The sequence below is a fragment of the Nipponia nippon genome, unplaced genomic scaffold, assembly GCF_047370975.1.
Source record: "Nipponia nippon isolate SJK-2023a ecotype South Korea unplaced genomic scaffold, ASM4737097v1 scaffold_1, whole genome shotgun sequence".
Taxonomy (NCBI): domain Eukaryota; kingdom Metazoa; phylum Chordata; class Aves; order Pelecaniformes; family Threskiornithidae; genus Nipponia; species Nipponia nippon.
Genome location: NW_028262290.1, coordinates 100,210,476 through 100,231,557, shown reverse-complemented (window position 1 = coordinate 100,231,557; position 21,082 = coordinate 100,210,476). Strand labels below are relative to the sequence as shown.

Genomic DNA, 21,082 nt, shown 5'->3' with positions numbered 1-21,082 from the left:
AATTCTTATTGGGGTGTGAGTGTTTGAATACATTTTTTACTAACGAAAAGAACCTGAAACCCCTCCATGCATTTCTTTTTTTTGAAGACGTAAAAGGCTTGGCTGATGTGTCTTGTAGACTGGAAAGAGAACATAAAAGCTTTTCCCACTGTCTGTAGTGCAGAAATCTCAGAAGCCCACCATTTTATGTGCTGTATCATAATCAGAGAGGTATAAAGGACTGAACTCCTAACATTTTCTTACAACCACAATACCCTGGAGCATTCTGATGTAATGGAACTACGGGATGCAAGTCGCAGGTTTTGTTATTATTCATAACAATATTCTTGCATGTATTTGTGTAAATGTTTCTGCTTTAAAAGAATGCCAAAACATCCTTCTCACTAACCCAAAAACCTTCAGCACTAATTCACACTGAACTCAAATAGCTGTACATAAGTTCCCCTGTTTATCAGGGAAGTTTTTCCAAACAACAAAAAAAGAAAAAAGATGCCATTTTCTTCACACAAACTTGTTTATATAAGTCCTTCTGCCCCCTCAAGGCAGCAACTCTGATTTTGATGGTGTTTCTGAGGAGCAGGAACTCCTAATTCATCTCAAGAAATTACCTTTTCTTAACTTTCGCACGTTGATGCAATACAAGATAACATATATAGACAGAGAGAAAATCGGCAAAGTTGCTCTTAGTGTTATGATGGAAAATCATAAATGACTCCAGTTAAAAATAAACCTGCTCCAGCTGTATTGCATTAACAGTTTTAAAAAGCATGACTACAAGCATTATATACCTCTCTGCAGACTTCTTTCAAATACATTTTGTTGTGCCCTTTGACAAAAAGTTCCTCATATTATTTGTGTTCCGACAGTTATGTAGCATAATAGACAGCATTTACAAATGCAGAGAACAACAACTGAACAGGGATGCCCCAGGGCACAGAAAACAGTTAAGAGTACTTTGGGCAATGCTATAGATAACTAGAAAAAAGGAGATGGGAAGAGCAGGAGTTGGGGAAGGTACTGTTGAGTGACTGAGGTATGCACAAAAAAAAAAAAAAAAAAAAAAAAAAAGAGACACTGAAATGTAACTGCAAATGAGAGAAAGAAATAGGACTTCTACTGCCTGAAGCTGAAAATTAAATGAATAAGTTGGGTATAGGGGATAAGGGAGGTCTAGGCGCTAGTTTTAATGATTGCGTGCATCTCTCTCTACCCGCCTGATTTCACTGAATTAAAAAAGCCGAAGCGTAATGCCTAGGGGAAAGAAACAGGAAAGCAAGCAATGATAACAGTATATATTTATGGATACTGATAAAAGATATCCCTTCCTCACTGCAGCATAATGATTTATTCTTCCAAAACCTGCACCTAGGTTCAAAGGGGAAATTAAGGACAAAGGCAGGGAAAAAAAAGGATGGAAACAGTAATGGGCCTAAGCCAGTGGAGAATAATCTCAGGAAAAGAAGTGACAGGGAATCTGGAGTCTGTTCCTGCCCGCCCGACAGCAGGCAGCCCTGGGCCCAGTGGAACCAGCCCGACAGCAGGGATGAAGGAATAACAAACATAGAGGTATGAACACAGCACAGAGGTTTCTGGGGTTTAGCCCTATGTCTAATTGCTCCTTGAGAGAAGAAATTAGGTACATTTTTGAATCTCTCACAGCAACTGGGAATTGTCAGGCAGCTCACTTTTGCCACCAAGAGATAAAATCCCAGGAGCAGCTGAACCATGTGGTTCATAAACCATGAGAGGATGAAGAAAAGTAAAGCTACTCCCTGAGGATATCTTCCAATAAAAGCCACCTGAAGCATTTTTCTCTGCAACTGTGACATCAGGTAAGGGAAGGGAGAAGCAGCTAGGTTATCCTAGGCATCTACCTGAGATACGGAAAAGAAACAAAATGAGGATGAAAGAATGAGAGCCAGACATCTCATATACAAAAACTGGCACTCAGAGAGAGACTGTGGCCTGAGTAGCAAGGGGCAACAGAAGAGGGACACAGATGAACACAGACAGCTTCAGCAATAGAAGTACTTCTAACAAAATAGGAAGGGAAATCCCCATCCTCTACAGACTTCACGACAGCAAACAAAAAGTGCACTAGCAGTATGTACAAAGTTTTACACAGATGTGTAAAATCAGTGTCAATGAAGCAAAGGAAGAAGGAAGGGCAAGAATGGATTCTAGGAGTAAAACACAAGCTTCTACAATAACTGTAATACTTCAGAAAAGAAAATCCTACATGAAAACATTCTCTCTTAAGAGAAAGTTTTCACATGGTTACAAACAGGAAATTTCAACTGTCAAGGAAGAGCTCTTCTTTACGTAAAGTATGGCAAAAAAGAATAATCTGTAAATAGGGTGGATTATTCTGAAGGAAAGCTGGAATCGAGAGAAAAGGAAGAAATAATGATTGCTTTGTGTAAAATGATTTTTAAAGATTCCCCCTCCTTTTTTAAAAAAACACCTCCAAAGGTTGTAAGGCAGATGAATATAGGACTGTATGCCAATATAATCCAACTTGGCATCAGTCACCAAAGACTCACAACACACTTGCTCCATCTATAGAAAAATGATATAGAACCTGGCAGGAAAAGCCAGGTTCTCCTTACCTCCACTGGGTCAGGCACTTCAAGTCTTGTTTCTGGAGGAGCTTTCACAACTATAACAGTTTGGTCTTTAAGGCCACTAATTTTTCGAATATCTTGATACGTCACATAAGCTAATGTAATCACTGTTAAGGAATTTTCCAACCCAGGTTACAATATATTCAGACTACTAGAAAAGGCAGAATTCTTTCAATTATTTTTCCATTTTCTCATGGCTACATTGCTCTTAGCCCAAAGTTTTCTATTCTCTACACCGGTTGTGACTGCCCTTTGATCTAACAGCTGGGGCCACTAATGAGTGACAAAAGGGATTCTCCGTGCCGAGTCCCTCTCTCTCCTCTCCTTCACACACGTAAAGTTACGTAAGCTAAAGCCCCACAACCCGCAATTACTCGCAGACTGCGCGAAGCAAAATTTTTTACACACTTGCGTTGAAAATGCAGAGAAGTGGACATCACAGAAAAAATGTGAAGGAATATACAGGTGCATGTTATAGATGCGCACAGACAATATATTTTTTAAGTCATCAATAAAATAATTTCAATTTTCATTTGAGGTTTTCTTTGTAAACATTTATATATTCATATATATTATACAAAATTACTTCAAAAAACTGCTTAAACAACTACTTTAAACAACTTGACAGTGCAGAAAGTTGATTTCCGCATAAGCACCGAATGAACATGAATATTTTGCTGTTCAACATGAATTTGTCCAAATTAACGTGAGCGTTTTGGTGGGTTACTGCACGGTGGTGCCTCGCTTCCTGACCTGTGTAACCAAGGTGTCACAGAGCTTTTGGTCGCGGACTGTGAAACGAGCGCGATCACATGCAGACGCTTCCAGCTCTTTAGTTTTGTCATCCATGAGGTATCTAGCATAATATTTATGCCATAGAAATAAAGAGCTGAATTTATTATTATACTTTTGGGGGGTGCACATGTGAACAATTTTGGTAAGCGCCTACTGTTACCATACAGTAAGACAAACTGCCCAACCTCAAAACGCCAATACCTCTCACATCTGACTTGGACCAAATGCCAAGTAACAGGTCAGGGGGCAAAACGACAGGTCAGCTTTCAGGCAAATGGCTTTTACCGAGGCTTCTACCACTCCTTTAGTAAGGTTTAGTAAGGTTTGCAAAGGCAGAGTACAAATTACAGAGACAGTGGCTGTTACTATATGAACAAAGGAGAGGATTGCATGGTTTTCAAATAAAATAACAATCTTCATTGCTTCAGGTAAAAGCTCCCCACGCTAATGCTGGGCATATCCCAAAACATTCAAGGTAGCGATCAGTTACTGTCTGATTCTATTTATAAGGTAGATGAGGAAGCACACAGCCGGGGCACAAACAATGTTTTGGCACTACCTAAACATGAGGGAAAAGAAAAACATTTTCAAAAGTAGAAACTTCGCCTGCAGAGATTAAGCAAAGGAAGAGGCTTCTCAGCTCCGTGAGTGTTCAGTTGGTCATCTCATGTCAGACCTCAGTGAGGTGAGCGAAAGACTGTACTGGGATGCACTCAGACTCGTCCCCAGGTTTCACACTTCCACATTCCTTCCTCAATAATCACTAGTATTATCAGTAAACTTAGAGTCACAAAAGGATTTGAGGAATACGCTCTCCTAAATCCGAAAGCATGAGGCCAAGACACTGCTAATGCTGATCCCTCTTCGCCCATCCCCAAAGGAGACAGCAACCGCAGGGCAGGGATCTTTACCACAGCAAACAGCACTAGAAAAATAGAGAATTGTAATGCTCAGTTTTGCTTTGCTTCAATCTCTTTGTGGATCAAGGCAGTGCTGACCCTACTCCCTATGCCACTCGGTGGTCTTGCTTTCACACGTGTTTTGAGATGCAAGCACATCAAAAGACAATATTTACACAGTTCACATTACTTTTTACTGACAGTCCCATAGTTATTTCCTGTCCTTCAAAAGAGAGAGTAAGTCCACCTTATTAGATGCTCTTTAAGGACTACTGACTATTTAAAGTAATAAAAGTTTTCACATCAGCATTTAATAAAATGCTCTCTTCTGTTGCTAACAGGTGGGAAACCTAGTGAAAACGAGAACCGGTTACTTACAAGTGGTATTAGCAGCCAAAATACCAGAAGTCATATGAACCTTATGCAACTGAGCATTGCTCATAAAACCTTTATCTATGATATTCTATTATAGATTCAATAACCAGAGGAATCTAAAAATTGTTTGCAAGTTTCAGACTAAACTGACTCCCGACTTTATTTTCCTCTCTGTGTCTGTAATTTATATACATATCAGTTTAATGTAAAAAGAAATAATATTAAGTAATGAGTATACACACAAAAGTCTTTGTTACATTAGCAAAGACTTTGTCTGCGCGCCTTTATAATTTCTGCACACAAAAATGGGGTTTGCTCCGGGCCCAAGAGAGTTGAAAAAGCACAGGGTTTTGGATGTCGTCACTCATTAATCAGCTAAATTCTTGGTTCTACTCTATGTGAGCGTAGATGTTAATGGGCTCCTTCATACACCACCTTTCTCTCTCTCTTTTTTTTTTTTTTTTTTTTTTTACATTCCAGAAGTATAACAGGTGCAAGTGGCTTAAGTAACTTTTATATAGAACTACATTAAAACCCATTATCCCACTTCTGGAAATTTCTGATGCTTCGTATTCACATTACTTAGAAGTATTCTCTTAGTATTACACAGCACAGCAAGGAGACTGACCACCTTTGAGGTTTTGAGAAAAAGGATATCTCTGATTCTCTGAGTCCTCTGTTAGCAGCTTGAGGTCCAGGGTGCAGCTTTGGATTAGCTCATCCAGTTTCTTCTCTTCCTGAGTCAGTTCGGTCACCTCCTTCGTGAGGCCTTGACGCTGTGCCAGCATGCCACCATCCTCTGACAGACTGCAGCCCCTACGGATACAGAGAGGGAAGACGCTCTTTCAGCATTTGTAAAACTTGACCCTGGGCTATGGGAAAGGGAAGAGGCAGGCTTTTACAGTGCAGAGCAAGTCCTTAGCTCCTTCTCCCTAAACCTGCCCATAGCGAGTCAATGTAAACTACGATTTCCAGAAAAAGCGTCTTTTTATCATGACAACACGTTCTGGAACTACCACCAAGATGGAAAAGTCGACTACTTCTAAGCTCTTCCAAAATCTTGTTTCCAACTCCCCTCTCCTCTAACCACACCCTGAAAAAGACTGAGGAAGGCAGTAGTTAGAGATACAACCTAAAAACTTACTCCGCTTGCAAAAGCGGATGAGTTAATCCAGTGTTCAGACAAAATGCTGGTTTCTAATTTCCCTGACAAATGCTATTTATACACTGAAAACCTGTCTTAACAGAAAAAGAAAGCTTTATCCTGATAGAAGGCGTTTTGGATGATTGCTTGGAGCAAAGTGTTAGAATGGAAGGTGGGAGAAGAAAAACACTGCTGCTCCGTGACAGTGAAATCAGCCAGCAGGAATGGAAAAGGATAATGAATACTCACATCCACTGAATGTTGTTTTTGGATTTTTTCTTAATGAGATGGATGCCTTCCAGTACATTGGTGATATCGTAAATCCTCCTTTTTTGCACCTTGAGGACCTCTGCTGCTCTGTTCAAATCTAAGACCCCATCAGGAGATTGGCTCAGCAACTGAATGAACTTCTTTGTAAGAAGGCCAAGTGATGTATCATACCGAGTCTTTTCTGAAGGAGATTTTGGAGCTTGGAAAGAAAAGAGAAACGAAAACCCAGATAAATCAGTTTTCTCATTTTGGTTCTGAAAGCAGCATCCAGAAATGAAAGGATACATATTACAGATATTTCTTTCATTTTTGCTAAAGAAATCTCTCAAACTTCTGCATTAAGACACAACTTACCACTGGGTATTTATTTGTATTTCAAGATGTACTTTTCCAAAAGTCACAGGTACATGAGCAAATACATACTTTTTTTTAAATGCAAATATTTCCGTTAGTCTGACAGATACATATAGCAATATTTTACTTAGGCTTTCACTATGTGAATTCTTAGTAGTATTTTTAGTATCTATTTATCCTGGCAGCAATACCAAAAATTCCCCTACGACGCTCCTTCATCAGGCTGATAGCCAGCTTTCATCAGGGTTTGATTTTCCCCTCTTGTAAGATAAGTGTTCCACATGCAATTAAGCAGGACTTAGGTGTACTTCAGTGGGTGAATACAATGACAGATTCCATCAGCGCCAGACTCCACAGCTTACAGAAAACTCAAGTGAATTAGAGGAAATTGGTGCGAGTTACAATTTATAATCATCATTTCTCCATCGCCAAACAATGCTCAAACTGGGCAAGAGTATCCACTTCTTTTAAATTAGAAGTCAGCAAACGACTTGGGTCTCACTCGACAACTTGCTGTTTTCACACACAAATGTAGCACCTATATACTTAATAGATGAGCTTGTAAGAGTTTAAATACGTAGATCAGAATAATTTCTAATTCTAAATGTTCAAGGCCTTTGTGTCAAGGGAAATGAGTCAGCCATTATTAGAAGTCTGCTGGGCTGGTACATCTCAAACCTTTCATTTGCTTCAGGTATTACGCAGGATGGATCTTTCCTGATCTGCTGGTCATTTTCATGTTTTCAAGGTTCAGGTCCCACACTTAATTGCAGAAGTCAGTCAAAACTGAAATCCTACCTTAAAGCGAACCTTTAGACTACCCTGAAATATTTTGAAGGATATGATGACTTTTCAATGAAAACCAATTCTTTTTTTTTTTTTTTTTTTTTTCTCCCCCAAAGAGAACCTGCTGTATCTCGTTCTTTGGTAGATGCAGGGCTTGTCTGCACTGGGAAATGGAGGAAAATTCATGCCAATTAGGTGACCTTGTGAATTTAAAGCAGGGTGTTGCTTGTTTGTTTGTTTTAATTTGAGGTTTGGAAAAGAGTAAGAGGATCAGAGTGAGAAGGGCAAGAGGCTACATGACCCCCACCTAAAATGGCATGTGCTCCTGGTCACGCAGCAAGGAAGTTCTCTGTACAGCCTTATCAACACTGCAGCAGCATCCTATGCTCTGAATGGTACTGAACTTCTGTGAGAATGTGCTTCAATTTAAAATGGACTTCATTGAGCTTAATGAAGTTTAGTTTAATTAAAACCACTGTGGTGGTTTAACTTGTCTGCTTTAAGTTCATATCTTCAGCTAACTTCACTTTTCCCATCTGCCTCAATAGAAACAAGACTTGAACTGGTGAGGAGGGACAAGTACCCCTTCACATCTCTTGCTTTTCCATCACTACCCCTGCTGCCCCAGTCCTCCTTTTCTCCATTCCCCTCTCTCTGCAAGCCTATTTCTCCTGCTGAAACCCCCCAAACAAGATGGCAAGGCTACACCCCCAGCTTCTGTTGCAAGAAGCCTACTGCCCAAGGCAATACAGATGTGCAAAAATTAATACTTGCAGCAACTAAGTGGTGGCAGTAATAACCTAGTCATACTGCAGGGAGCGAAGGCAGCTCAGAGCCCACAAAAAGCGTTTAGCGTGCAACGCTGCTGGGGCACAGCTACCGCTCTTTGCAAATCCCTGCCTGGGGGAAGAAGCCGTGCCAATCAGCTGCTGTAACTTTAGCAAGGAAAGAGGAGGCTGGCCTGATTAGCCTTGCCTAATAGCTGTGCGTTTGATCCCGTCCTAATATCTTGATTCTTCAGCATCTGCCTCTCCTAAGCATCCCCAACTTCACGTCCTTGGCTGAAGAGGAGGTCCTGGACGGAGAGGCTGCAGGGTGCCCGGCAGGCAGCGGGGCAGACCTAGTAGCCAGGAGCCTCTGCGGCCTCTCAGCAGCTCTGTACCAACCAGTCGATGCACACTGCAAACACGTTGTGCGCTGCCTGGCTGCGGGGCTGAGTATCTTGCACGCGCATCCAGGTGAGGAGAGTAATAAACACACTTTTTTAGCTAGGTAATGCAGCCTGTTGTACTGGTTCACTCTGATCTCAAGCTAGTAAAATCAAAAACTCTGTGCCGTACAGCATGCTACAAGTCCCCTTACTTTTTGGACTATCTGGACTTCTTGTCGCAGCTCTTCCTTTCCCCTTTGGAGTCTTTAGTCCTTCAGCAAGATACTGGTGGCCAGTTTCTCCTAGCTCCAGCCTTCGTTTTGCCTGTTAAAAAAAACAGTTGGGGTTTTTTTAATTGATGAATTGTTAAGAAGTGTATTTCACTTTATCAAACACAGTATTGGGGTTACAGGAAAGGCAGACAGCAGTGAACTTTTCACAGCAAGGCCCTGTAACAGTACAGGTTCATACCCCGCATTCATCACAAGGGAATCTGAATATTTATGGGAATCCAAAGGTGGACTTCAGTGTTTCACTCTCAAAGGCTAGGTTGATGGTTTTGTTTGGAAAATTCAGCAAATTTTTTTATTCGAAAAGCTGAGTGACAGTTGTATGACCTGCTTCGGTCTAATCTAGACCTTTTTAAATACATATGAAAGATTTCTACCTCCACTTCAGTTGAGAACGTTTCAGTTGAGAAAACCAAAAAGACAAACGCTCAAGCACACAGGTATGCACTCACAAAGCTACCTTTCTTTTGAAAAACTCCCATATCCATATAAGTTTGTGCACAGGTAGTATTAGTGCAAGGTACATTTTTCCTTCCCCATTGGAAAGGACGGCTTTGAGAGGACCAGTGACTTCCACTACTGTGAGCTTTCCATCAATGAAATACAAGACATGACATCAAGAGCGGCATTGCACAACTGTTCTCTGCTTGTCGACAATTTTTGTCCTCGTTGAAAGCACAATCACTACATTTATTTCACATTAACTAGCATGTTTGCAATAAAGCTGCCTACATAAAAGCAAGGTGGAGCAAAAGTAGTATCAGAAAGATGATGCCTGAAAATCAGCTAAATGTTGCATTCAGCTCAAAGGAAAGCTGTGTACATCTTGAATAATAAAAATAATGAATGAAACTGTTAAGCTATGCAACACACAGACACACTGCAATGAAAACCACCACCAATATGAATCTTGTTCCTAGACAGAAACACAATCTACTATCTTTGGAAACAATTCTATACCCTACCACGCTACTCAGGTTACTGAAATTAAATCTGGGGATACTTGTTATCCTAACAATAGAAAGAACATTACCTGGGAAGACACAGGAAAAAGAAGAAAAAGCAGATTTACGTCTAGTGAAGTTTAGCCAAATAACTGTTTCCGAAGAAGGTTGTTTATTCAAGTAGGTAGAATAATTCAAAGTATTTTATTTGCTTGCTCCTCAGTGAACCGAGATAAAATAATACATTCTGCTATGGAGTTGTAGACAGATATTTCTGTATTGTGGATTTAGCTTATGCATTTTACTTTGGGTCTGTGACCAACAGAAGGCTCTAAATAAATTAATTTATATGCATTTATTTATGGAAAGCTAACTAACGTATTTGTACTGGACTCCGTTTGCAAACCTCAAACTTATTAAAAGGCAAGTTAAAGCGTATGAAATTTGTATAAGCCCACAGTGTAACAGCGTGTCCAGAGCGCTCAAGCCACTCTTCTCTACATTCTGTGCAAACGGGCAAGGCACTAATTCATCGGTGACAGAGCAAAACTGAACTAACTGCATCCTTCTAACCAACGCAGGCACCGGGCTCCCAGCAGCCCATCGGTGGCAGCTTCTAACAGCGTGAAACACCTCTGCTCCTCTCCCCGAGACATCGGCTCTGTAATCCAAGGACACAGATTTTAAAAAGGTCAACTGTTAACAAAAGCATCCAGCTAATATGTTTAGCCACCGTAATTGGATTAAATTAAGATTACAGCTATTCCAGAAGGAGAAATACATTTCACACTTTTTTTAAGTAAGTGTTTTTCCACCCTGAGAACTATAAGAGAAAAGGAAGGAGGGGTGAAAAGGGAACAACTCAGGGCGTGGGAAGACTAGGCCAAAGGGATACAATTAAAGATAAAAGAGAATCTCAAAACCAGGTGTGAGAAGGAGGGGAAATGCTAAAGACTTAAAATCCAGAGATTTGCAGCGGCTCTCTCCATCAGAAGAGAAACTCCGGTTTGGACTACACATCAAAACTTTTTGTCTCAACTTGTTTGCAAGACACAAACAACGGTATTTGGCCCTTGCTTTTGTGGTTAGACACTTACAACTTTCTCCTGTGAACTTCAAACAATCAGGTTTGGTAGTGAGAGAACAAAACCAGCACCCTTTGGCTGGGCGCAGCAGCACAAGCCCATCCGCGTGTGTCGGGGGGTGTTACAAACAGCATGCTCTTGTCGGTCTCACCAGCGCACCGTACCTACAGGCAGCGCAGGACTATGGACTGGCTTCTGGAAAAATACCAGAGGGCAGAGATAGGACAACAAGATGCTTATTTTGTAGGGCATGAAGTATACAGAAAACCTGAGAGAGAGATACAGAGCAAAATATTTTAGAGGAGTTTAAAAGAGCTTGGTGAAGTTACCAAGAGGCAATTTTAGCAAACCCTAGGGAATGTTTAATTTCTTGGCCAGACGTTACACATCACTCAGCAAGTGCTTTCTTCCCCTTCCTGTTTTACAAACTTCATAACAAGATGCAGGATTGAAGTGGTATATTCTCTCAATTTCTTCTTCCCTGACTTACAGGCCAAAGATTCTCTAGTGCCTTTTTCTTTGCACCAGAGATGCTGGGTGAGTCAGAGTTTCTCTGTCCCATCTCCAAAATTATTCATAGTGCTTTCTGCTATCAGACTTCCATTGAGAAATCTCAAGATCTGCGTTCAGCAACCAGCAGAATCGGTAACCCTTTTAAAAAAAAACAACTTGATTTGCATAACCTCTGCTACAGCGCTATATTCATTATTTGCAGGTTTTGTACAAATTCTGCATTGTCTTTATTTGCATTGTTTGATCAATCGTAGCATGCAGAATCTTCTGATTCATGCAGTACGTGGGACCTGCTAAGTAGCAGCAAACCAAAGGACACCAGCCCAACGCATCCCAATGACAGGGAAAGACAGGAAGCGCAGGGACCAAGAACTTCCCAGCCACATGAAACTTGAGTGCGATAAATGGAAGTCAGGTTCCTCAGGGGGATCGTGAAAGGATCATAAAGCATGTGGGGCAATGAGACAGGTAAAGCCACAAATTGATACATCCAGCAAGAGAAATAAAAGTAACAGGACAGCATCCTATTGATCTGAACCGGACACCTACCTAACACCTGGTGGAGACCTAAAAAGTTTGGCATCAACTTTTTTGACTCCATTTTCTCTTTCAATACTACAAGCAACTGCTGATATAGACACAACTATGTATCCACTGTTCAGTGCAGACCACTAAAGACAGGTGGCACCTTGACTCCTATGTAGTTATGCCCTTTTAGCTTCAATCCCTTCTTTTTTTTAAAAAAAAAAAAAAAAGAAAAAGAAAGAAACCCAGATAGCTACCACAATTAACATCAGAGGTAAACCCACAAGAATGTCTTCATAAGAACACTTGTGTCTACAGGAAAATAGTTTAAAATCTACTAGGATAAGCTAAGTATTTTCAAGTAGACAGGAGCTGATGAAATCCACTTTGCAATACTCAATCTCAGGGATTAACTTTTAAGAAGAGGTTGGAGGCAGGTATACAAATGGAAGACTAGAAAAAGAGCAAATGCAGTTTATCATGAATTGAAAAAAGGAGTAGAAAAGGTGCAATCAGGAAATTACAGCCCACCCCTCTTAATGGCCTGTTTCGACCTCACAGCTACCTGGGTCTAACAGGTTGCTGCCACCACCTCTTCTCCCACGTCTTCCCTCCATCCCCGAGCTACCCCTGCTCCCCTGGTGTGGGCAGCACCTGACCGATGGGTCCTCATCGGACCCCACGGGGAGCTGGCTCAAGGGGTCACAACCAGCAGAAACCTAACCCTCTTCCAAAACAGAAGCGAGGAGTTATCTGCCGGGTTAGCCCTTGCCGGGTGACTTGTCCACACTGAGGGCTGCCAAGCAGGAGCAGCGGGACACCCTCCATCCGCCCTGGGGCACCAGCCTGGCATTCCAGTGGCTTCGCTTTCGTGTCACACAGCAATCAACTTCAGTTCTTGGGGAAAGAAACTGGCGCCAATTAAAAAGAAAAAAAAAAAAAAAAAGTCAGTGTTACCTCGTAAGAGCATAACCGGTAGCAGAGCATTAAGTGTTCTGTAACAGCCAGCGCAGGGTTTTGTCAAGAGAGCAGAGAGGGAAGTGCTGTGGTGGGGGACAGCCAGCACCAGTTTTTGAAGACTGCACCATGTCAAACCAAAGCTTCCTTTTCTATGAGGCTTATATTTCTAAGTTTGAGGGAAGAAGCAGTAAAACGTCCTCTAATTCTTTCCAATGATAAAACCATGGAGCACAACTTTGCCAAACTATGCACATTTGAAATTTTTCCTGCTAGATGTCTCCCTCAGCTTTATTACTGGACACAAGACAGTTGTGCTGTTTGCAAGAGACAGACCTAAGAAAAATTACATTACCTGTGCTGCCTTCTGAAAATGCTTTGTCTGAAAAACTGCTGCACCCATTATGCTTTAGCAGGCACATAAAATTTGACAGAAAGATGATCTGAGTCACGCATGTGCCTTTCTATTCCCTCAAAATCCCAAACTTAAAAACACTTGGAAAAGCACAGCTGGTCCATTTTCAATGTAAACATTAACAGCCAAATTCCATTTCAAGCAAGCGCCACCGCTCTTGGGCCTGCCCACGCTATGCACATGCCATCTCCTGGGAGGTCCCGTCCAGGACGAGACACATCTAAGTCCCCTGCTCCCCTAGCAGGCATTCAGGGTATATTAGAGCAGCAGCAGTCTGATTTAAATACAAAGGGACAAAAGTTGAACTCAGAATGAGAGCAAAAGTAAACTGGGACAAAGCCTGCTGAGATGGGGACAGAAGATAAAATAACTTATTAAAAAAAAAAAAAAACAAAAAAAAAAACCCAGAATGAAGAGTTGGAAAGCAACTCCCACTTAGGGTTGACTGAGCAGGGAAAATAGGAAGACTGGAAATGACCAAGCATAGCAAGGAATAAGTTGTGTGTATTAAGTGATAGCTGACGGTGAACCAAGCAGCAAGCCAGAGAAATGTGCCTTAGCACTCAGCTGTGTCTCCATCGGTGTCTCAGAGCGAGGCCTAAGTTGGGCAAGTTAAGCAATGGCAGATGACTAAGGCTGGCGTAGTCTCTAGAAGATATTACAATTGCTAGGGGCAGATAAAATGGCAGCTTTTCTGTATGTCACCACAATGCTGATATTACTGGGGAGGGGATGCAAGCCTATCCAGAGAGCACAGATAAATTTTGACCGCAGCGAGGAAGCCGTAGCACAGACACTTTAACAATCCCCACGCGCTTTCTATAGGCTTTCCTCCCTGCTTTCAAAGTTAAGCAGTCACTTAAAAATACAATTTAAAAGCCGAGGTTCTGAGGCATGAACTCTAAAAAGCTGTTCTGGAGGTCAGGAGCTGCAGAGTAGAAAGCAAACACCTTACATGAAAAGGTAAATTAAGCTGGAGCTTGATGAGGGAGAAACACAAGAGAAGCAGCAAAGAAAAAAGACACCTTGGGGTGAATGCACAGAAATATTCACATGCTAGGGAAATTTCTCCACTGAACAAGGCTGTGCCTTTTGAACGTGCTCAAATGAACAAACTCTGGTATGCGGAGAGCCCCGAGTGCCTGCCAGAGGGCTGTACCCAGCTGAGGGCATGGCAAACACTACAGCTAGCACCAAGAGAGACCGAAAAATGGGGAGAGGTGCAGAAAGGAAAGCAGGGGAGCTCTCAGCAGGGAAGGGGCTGAGCTCTGCAGGTCAGCTCACAAGTGAGGCAGCACTTGAGGATAGCAAAAAGATGCAAGAGGACTATCAGAGTTGCCGCCTTTGGACTCCTAGTGACAACTCCTCGTTCCGTACCTATTTCTGTTGAGCAACGAGGAGATGAATTTGCAGTCCAAACTGCTGGAAGTGAGAGGAATTTCAGTTTTCCATGAAGAAGTATTTACCCCAGTGGTCTACACACAGGCACCAATAATTTGTACCATACTACCCTTCGTTTTAAGTATTTAATTCTGACAGTAAAAAACCATAAAAAAGGGGTTTAAGAAAAGAAAAGGAAGATAAAGAAATAGCTGGGAATTAAACTATTTGCATGTAAAAGTGAGTGTGTTCTTAAAAGGGAGGTTTCTAAAAGGCCTCTCAACTCTTCCCAAAAATGTCACTTCTCTGTCAAAAGTAGACATTCCCCTACTACCCCACACAGAGGAACAAGACCAGGAATGGCCCTTTAATGAAAACATGACCTCAGAATTAAGTTTTACACATAGCTCATTCATTAGACTGAGGTAAAAGCATATAAAAAGATACACAAAAAATAGTGCCTTGAAAATTGAATAAATTGTAAAACCAACAAAGAGAAGAACAGGAGTCTGAAATATCGCTACTTATTAGTCAGGATTATTGAGTGACAAGCAGCTGGTATTTCAAGTAACATTTAAAGAAGCATTTTAAAGCAAATGAAAACACAGCTTACAGAAATCATCCTGATCAACCTACTCCAACACAAAAGCCCCAAATTTTCTTCTCAGAAAATGGCAACTGTAGTAAAAAGGGGACAAAAAAATCCTTTCCACTATACCAATTTGCATTTCCTCAACTATCAGCTTATTTTTCAGCTTATCAGGTATCAACTTATCATAGCTTTGACTGAGGGAAGTTCTTCTCTAGCTCCTATATTGAAATTATTCATTCAGCTACAGTCAAATTGCTTGTTTTTAAGGTAGATGAATATTGAAAGAAAATCCCCTTTGTATGTCTTAATCAGGTTTATCATTCAATAAGAGGCACCTCACAATTACCAAATTAAACTACGTTCTGATCATCTGTAGCCTCTCCTTATTAGGCTCTTGAACCTGAGAGTTGAAGGCCGAGAGTGTTACTGGGATGAAGTTTCTTTCAAGGCCTAATTAAACCATCCTATTTCCACCGATTTTCCATTTTCACAATTCCCTCAGAAGTATCGGGAGTGTCAAGGAAGCCACGAACTATAAGCACTTGAATATCAAACCGTAAAACTTATATTTAGCTCAAAAAAGTTAAAGTATGGGCGGCCAAGTTTCAGCGGCAGATTCTTGTTTGAAAGTAGGACCCAAGCCAGAGGAACGTAGCGATGGCTTTCCCTTCTCAGGTTGAATATGCAGAAAGAAGTAACGCAAGTGTCATGACTGCCTCCCAGTCATTACGGCAGAACATCACACAACGCCATTTTTAACACCCACTGAGAGGAATACATTAGCTTTCAGATACGCTCAACAGTTAGAGCGCGGATAGCTCGCTCCTGCGCTCGCAGCACTGTGCACCGATGCCCTGCCGGTGGCAGCTCACACTTCTCGCAGCCCGGTCCTGTCTGAACCGAAGAACATTTTCAACCGCTTTTAAAGGGAACACAGTGACCTGAACTTAACCAAGAAAGTAGCGAAATGTAGCAATGAAAAATTGTGGTTTCTTCCTAGACCTACAGCAGGTCATTTTTTTTCGGAACGAGGATTACAGTCTCAAGGTACTAGTTTCCCTTTGATTTTTATCCTGATATCTTGTGGAGAGCTGAGCTGCCAGAAGGCCAGAATATCCCAGAGTCACCACCGCCAATGTAACTCGGGCACCAAGGTAAGCAGACAACCCATTTTCTGCTCATCTACTCATCTGATCTACTCGGATGCCATGGGATCAGCCTACGCCCCGTCAGGCTTGCGGTCAGTGCAGTAGCCGCTGCTAAAATGTGCAGCTCATCTTGTTCTCCTACGCGGGTGCAGTACTTTGTATTTTCTTTGCGCTAGAAGGGGAAGGACATTACAACGGTTGTGCAAGAAATAAACCAAAGCATAAACCACGTTTCAGGCCTCAAACCAACAGAATTACACCTATGCTGCATAGGAAATGAATCATCTGAGATCTTACTATTGCAATTTTTTCCACCAAATACGAAACAATTACTTCTTACTGGAAGCAATGGCTTTGCACTGTACTAAGCTTGAAGGCTCCAGTTACCACTTCATGTTGAAATACGAAAAGCTATTTTCAGGAAACTGCACCCAGTTTTCATCTCAACTGCTGAACTGCCCAAGGTGAGGAGCACCCAGGTGCCTGAGCAGGCCTGAAAACGGCGCCATCTAACAGCTGCTCCCTCAGCCCAGCGGCCGCGGGAGGCTGAGCGGCACCTGCCCGGGCAAGCTGGGAGCTCCGGGGGCAAAACGCTGACCGACAGCCGAGACTCGCCCGCAGAAGCACAAAGCGGCATCTCGGGGGGAAGCCTGACTGCAGGTTTGTAGGGTGGCTGGGTGCAGCAGGACAGCTTCCCTCCCCGGCGAGCGTGGCCAGGGCCATGGTGGCAAGGCTAGCCCTGCCACCAGCAAGCTGTAACGCCAGCCTGGTCCTACAAACTGATGTCAAAGCTACCGGCCGTTCGCCTACCCCTGTTCCCAAAGATACCACTTCAGCAAGGCTGCCGCCGCCAGAGCAAAGCTCAGGGGTTTTCAGCTGCAGTTCACAGCAGTAATTTCTCACCACAGACATCCTTTAAAGAAAACAAGACTGTCATAAAACGGGCCTGACACTGAACTTTCAAACTGATGGCAAGAGGGCGGGGGGGCAGGACGTGACGACAGACCGGCTGCGTAAGAGACTTCTTGGTGTAATTGCTTTGTATTGCATATACATGTAACAATTACACCGACACAGGTCCACTTTTAACGTTACCCATCGCGATCAAAGTAAGCCAAATAAGAAAGTGATAGTTTAAATTCACACGGTGTGCAAGAGTGTACCACCTCTTCACGTGGCGGCAGAGCTGCTTGCAATGTTTCAGCCCTTCAGGAGACTTTCAGCCTCCTGACCGGTGAGGCTAAAACTGAACTGGACCGAGGGAAATAAATCTTCCATATCATTTTAAGGTTGGTCCCAAAGAAAAACCATCACAAAGCAGTCAGTCTCAAAATATATCCTAGAGATTATTTTGTCTTTTGTATTTAAGGACTATTTTTAAAAGTACTCTTTTAAAAGTCATTAACTCCAAAATAAGATTGCGATTGGATTAGTTCCACTGAGTGGCTTCCACTCTATGTGTAGAAATTAGCACAGCTACTTAAAAAAGAAAAACTTTCAAACACTGTCAGTTGTCTGCCAAACTGTCTACTAAACAAACGAGCTCTGGGAGGGGGGAGGAAGGACATTAAGGGAGCTGGAGAATAGGATAGGATGAACTTCCTTGGAGGAAATTCCAGTAAATGCCATAAAGTATCAGATACAGAGGTTAAAAACCAAAGTAGTAGTATACTGGGCATATATATCGACATAGGAATTGGGAGGAGAGTTACTTCTTACTTACAGAACATGTAGAATACAGTCATAAAACTCTCTAGGAAGATGGAATTAATAAGATTTGATACATACGAAGTGAAAAGGGAGGAGGAGAAGGAGCACTCGCTGTCTCAGTGTAGGTGCACTGTCATGATGCAAGATTGGGCTTGCATCACAAAGTTTGCTCACTAAACTGCCAGCCGAAGCCACAGCATCTTGAGCTTTGTTTTCCTTGGATACAGGACACCTACAAGAAAGGACGGCATCCGTGGAATGACACCAATGAAGTTTCTGGAGTGCAAGTTTTCTTGTCTGCACAGGTCTGCGGTTTGAGATTTTCCATCCTGGCACCCCAAACCTTCCTGCACTCCACGCAAAATGCCCGTACTGAGTTATACCAGTGCAGTGCCACGGGACTGCATCACGTTACTTACTGACAGGTGATTCACAGGGAACCATCTAACTTGTACATTCTTTCAAAAATTAACGACAAAGAGGATCCAAACGCAAACACTTCAGAAACTATAGCACAGAGCTACAAACTAGAAGGCAGTAAGTTTTAAATACTCGGGCACACATGAATGTTAGTGTTGCGTATTCATGCTCCCAAAGGAGGAGAATCCTTTCTTAAAAAAAGTCAACACCGATCTTGACTCCATATTTTTAATTCGCTGCCTGAGGCATGGTGGTTCTTACATCTAACTACTTGTTCAATTAATGTAATTAGTTATGAGAAGTCAGATCTAAAGTAGTAAAACCTTTTATTTTGAAGTACTTCCTTAACCTAGTTCCACACAAGTATTAAAACATACAGTTGGATTCTCCCAAAGTCATAAATGTACTTTGAATCCATTTAGGGTGATAAAAATATTATATAGATTCCAAAGGACACTGTGAAAGTTGACAAAAAAAACTTTCAGGAGACAACCAGACCTAGATGAAATGCAATGATTTGCACTTACAGAGCCAGACGATGAGAAATAACATAGGGTCCTAAGCATTTACTGTAATACAAGACAGTTCTGTAAGTTATGTAAACCGTGGGGGTTTTTTTAGTTTAGTTTAAGGAAGTCCCAATGTTGTCCCAACCCTGAGAAGTTATATTTGCACCTACAAGTAACTATAGTGCTGACTTTGCATGGAGAGACCGATTTATCATTCGCAAGAAGTTAATTAGATACAGTTTTGAAAATGAAATTACTAGTATCACATAAATAAAATAATCCTTAAGTAACCTTGAAGAAGTTAACACAATAACCTTCTCCACATACCAGACCTCGGAGTAACAAAAATAAATAACAAGTGCCCAAGAAACAGGAAACACAGTTTACATATCCAAAAGCAACTATTCCTAGAAGCAGCCGGAAAGGAGGCTCCAGATCAGTAGAAGTCACAGAAACAGACAAAAGCATGTAAGAAGAGAGAGAGAGGTAGAGAATCACAGATAGCAGGGACCTAGAGACCCTACATGTGGCTGACAGCCCCCTTCCTCCTAGATCAGGAGCCGGTACTGCCATCAGAAGGTTTCTTCACAGCACATTTCTTTGACTAAAAACTGAACTTGATTTTCACCTAGCCTGGGTTGCTAAACTCTAAGGACTGACGATTTCCTCCCTCCCCACGTCAAGGTAGGCAGCTGTTGCATATACTCTTATTTCACCGGTCGGTTTGGCAGCAGACAGCTTACGTGGCTGAAATGACACAAAGACAGACGAGTTCTTAATGTTTTAAATTCTGTGTAATGTCACAAAGAACAACTAATTCGCCGAGCTTTCGCTGTGATGCACATCCTACGTCGGCAGTGTTTCATATCACTCCATCAGCCACACCAAGGAGCAGAACAACCTGGGAGTGCTGGCAAACTGAAGATAAATTATTTGGTTCAAATGGCAAGATTTACTTATTCCCAGTGACAGAGAGGGAATGAAAACAAGACAAGACGACAAACAACAGTTCATGAAAAACGCGAATGAGCCTTGGTGAACTAAATTCTCTTTTTCACATCTAGGTAAATTCTGTCATGCCATGGACGGGGCAATCTAAAAAGCTGATGTGATAGCCTAATTTACACGACAACATCCAAAACGGATGTGTCATCACAGAGAATAAATTTCAAGGGGAAAAGAAGAGAAAGTTGCTGTTCTTTCTCATATTATGAAGTGTATTTCGAAAAAGTATCCCTTTTGGCTCTGGTGAAGCAGAACATCTCAGGCCATAAAGTCAAGCAAGGACTTGACCCTATGTCAAAACCGACCCACACCAGACACAATCCGTCCATTCCACTTTGTCTTCGTTACTATTTATTCCCTAAACTTCCCCTTGAGAAGGCTTCTCCAGAAAAATGAATACTACCTTTAACTCTCAAATTTCAAAATTAAATAAATTCACATTTTTCCCTCTAACCCGCTCTTTGATCAAAGAAAAGAATCTGACTTTCTAATATGACCTCCTACATATCACAGACCACTACATTTCCCCTAGTTGTTACGCAATTAGTAACATTAAACTATCTTGTAGCCAAGGATAGAAAGACATTGCCTTGCAATTTTAGAATCTCTGTTATGAGAAATTTAAACAAGCAAGCACCTGTCAGGAAGGACCATAAAGACGGTTGCTCCTACCCACCAAAAAGCAGGCAGACGGACTTGCTGACCTCAAGGCTGTTCAGAACATAACTCTGCAAAGAAATTACAGAGCAAAACAGTCATTCTGTCAAAACTTGAAGGTAACCCATGATTATTTTCCCCTCAGTTAAAAGAAAAAAAAGTCTAATTTCCACTTTGAGTTTGCATTGTTTCAACTTGCAGTAGTAAGTTCTTGATGTGCTCAAGTTCAACAATTTAAGAAGTCCTTTAACAGCAGAATCATCTCACAGAGTGGCTGAGGTGGGAAAGGACCTCTGGAGATCATCTAGTCCACCCCCTGCTTCTCAAAGCAAGCACAACTAGAGCAGGATGCTCAGGGCTGTGCCCAGTTGGGTCTTTAATATCTCCAACAACAGAGACTCCACAACCTAAGAGACCTATTCCAGCATTTGATCATCCTTGCTGTAACATCTTATGTTTAAATGGGATTTCTTGCATTTCAATTTGTGCCCATTGCCTTTTGTCCTGCCACTGGCCACCGCTGAGAAGAGCTCAG

The 21,082-nt window shown here is 41.9% G+C and overlaps 1 protein-coding gene across 2 annotated transcripts in view; it reads right to left on the bottom strand.

The window, feature by feature from the left end:
• The window catches only part of E2F3 (E2F transcription factor 3), a 43,398-nt gene that overhangs the window by 3,197 nt on the left and 19,119 nt on the right, over window positions 1–21,082 (bottom strand). For both annotated transcript variants that reach the window (XM_087764769.1, XM_087764760.1), the window contains exons 2-5: window positions 8,610–8,721; window positions 6,087–6,306; window positions 5,351–5,509; window positions 2,610–2,724 (exon numbers count right to left, since the gene is read on the bottom strand). In XM_087764769.1, the coding sequence (XP_087620895.1) occupies window positions 2,610–2,724; window positions 5,351–5,509; window positions 6,087–6,306; window positions 8,610–8,721 (606 nt within the window). The remainder of the gene's footprint in view (window positions 1–2,609; window positions 2,725–5,350; window positions 5,510–6,086; window positions 6,307–8,609; window positions 8,722–21,082) is intronic.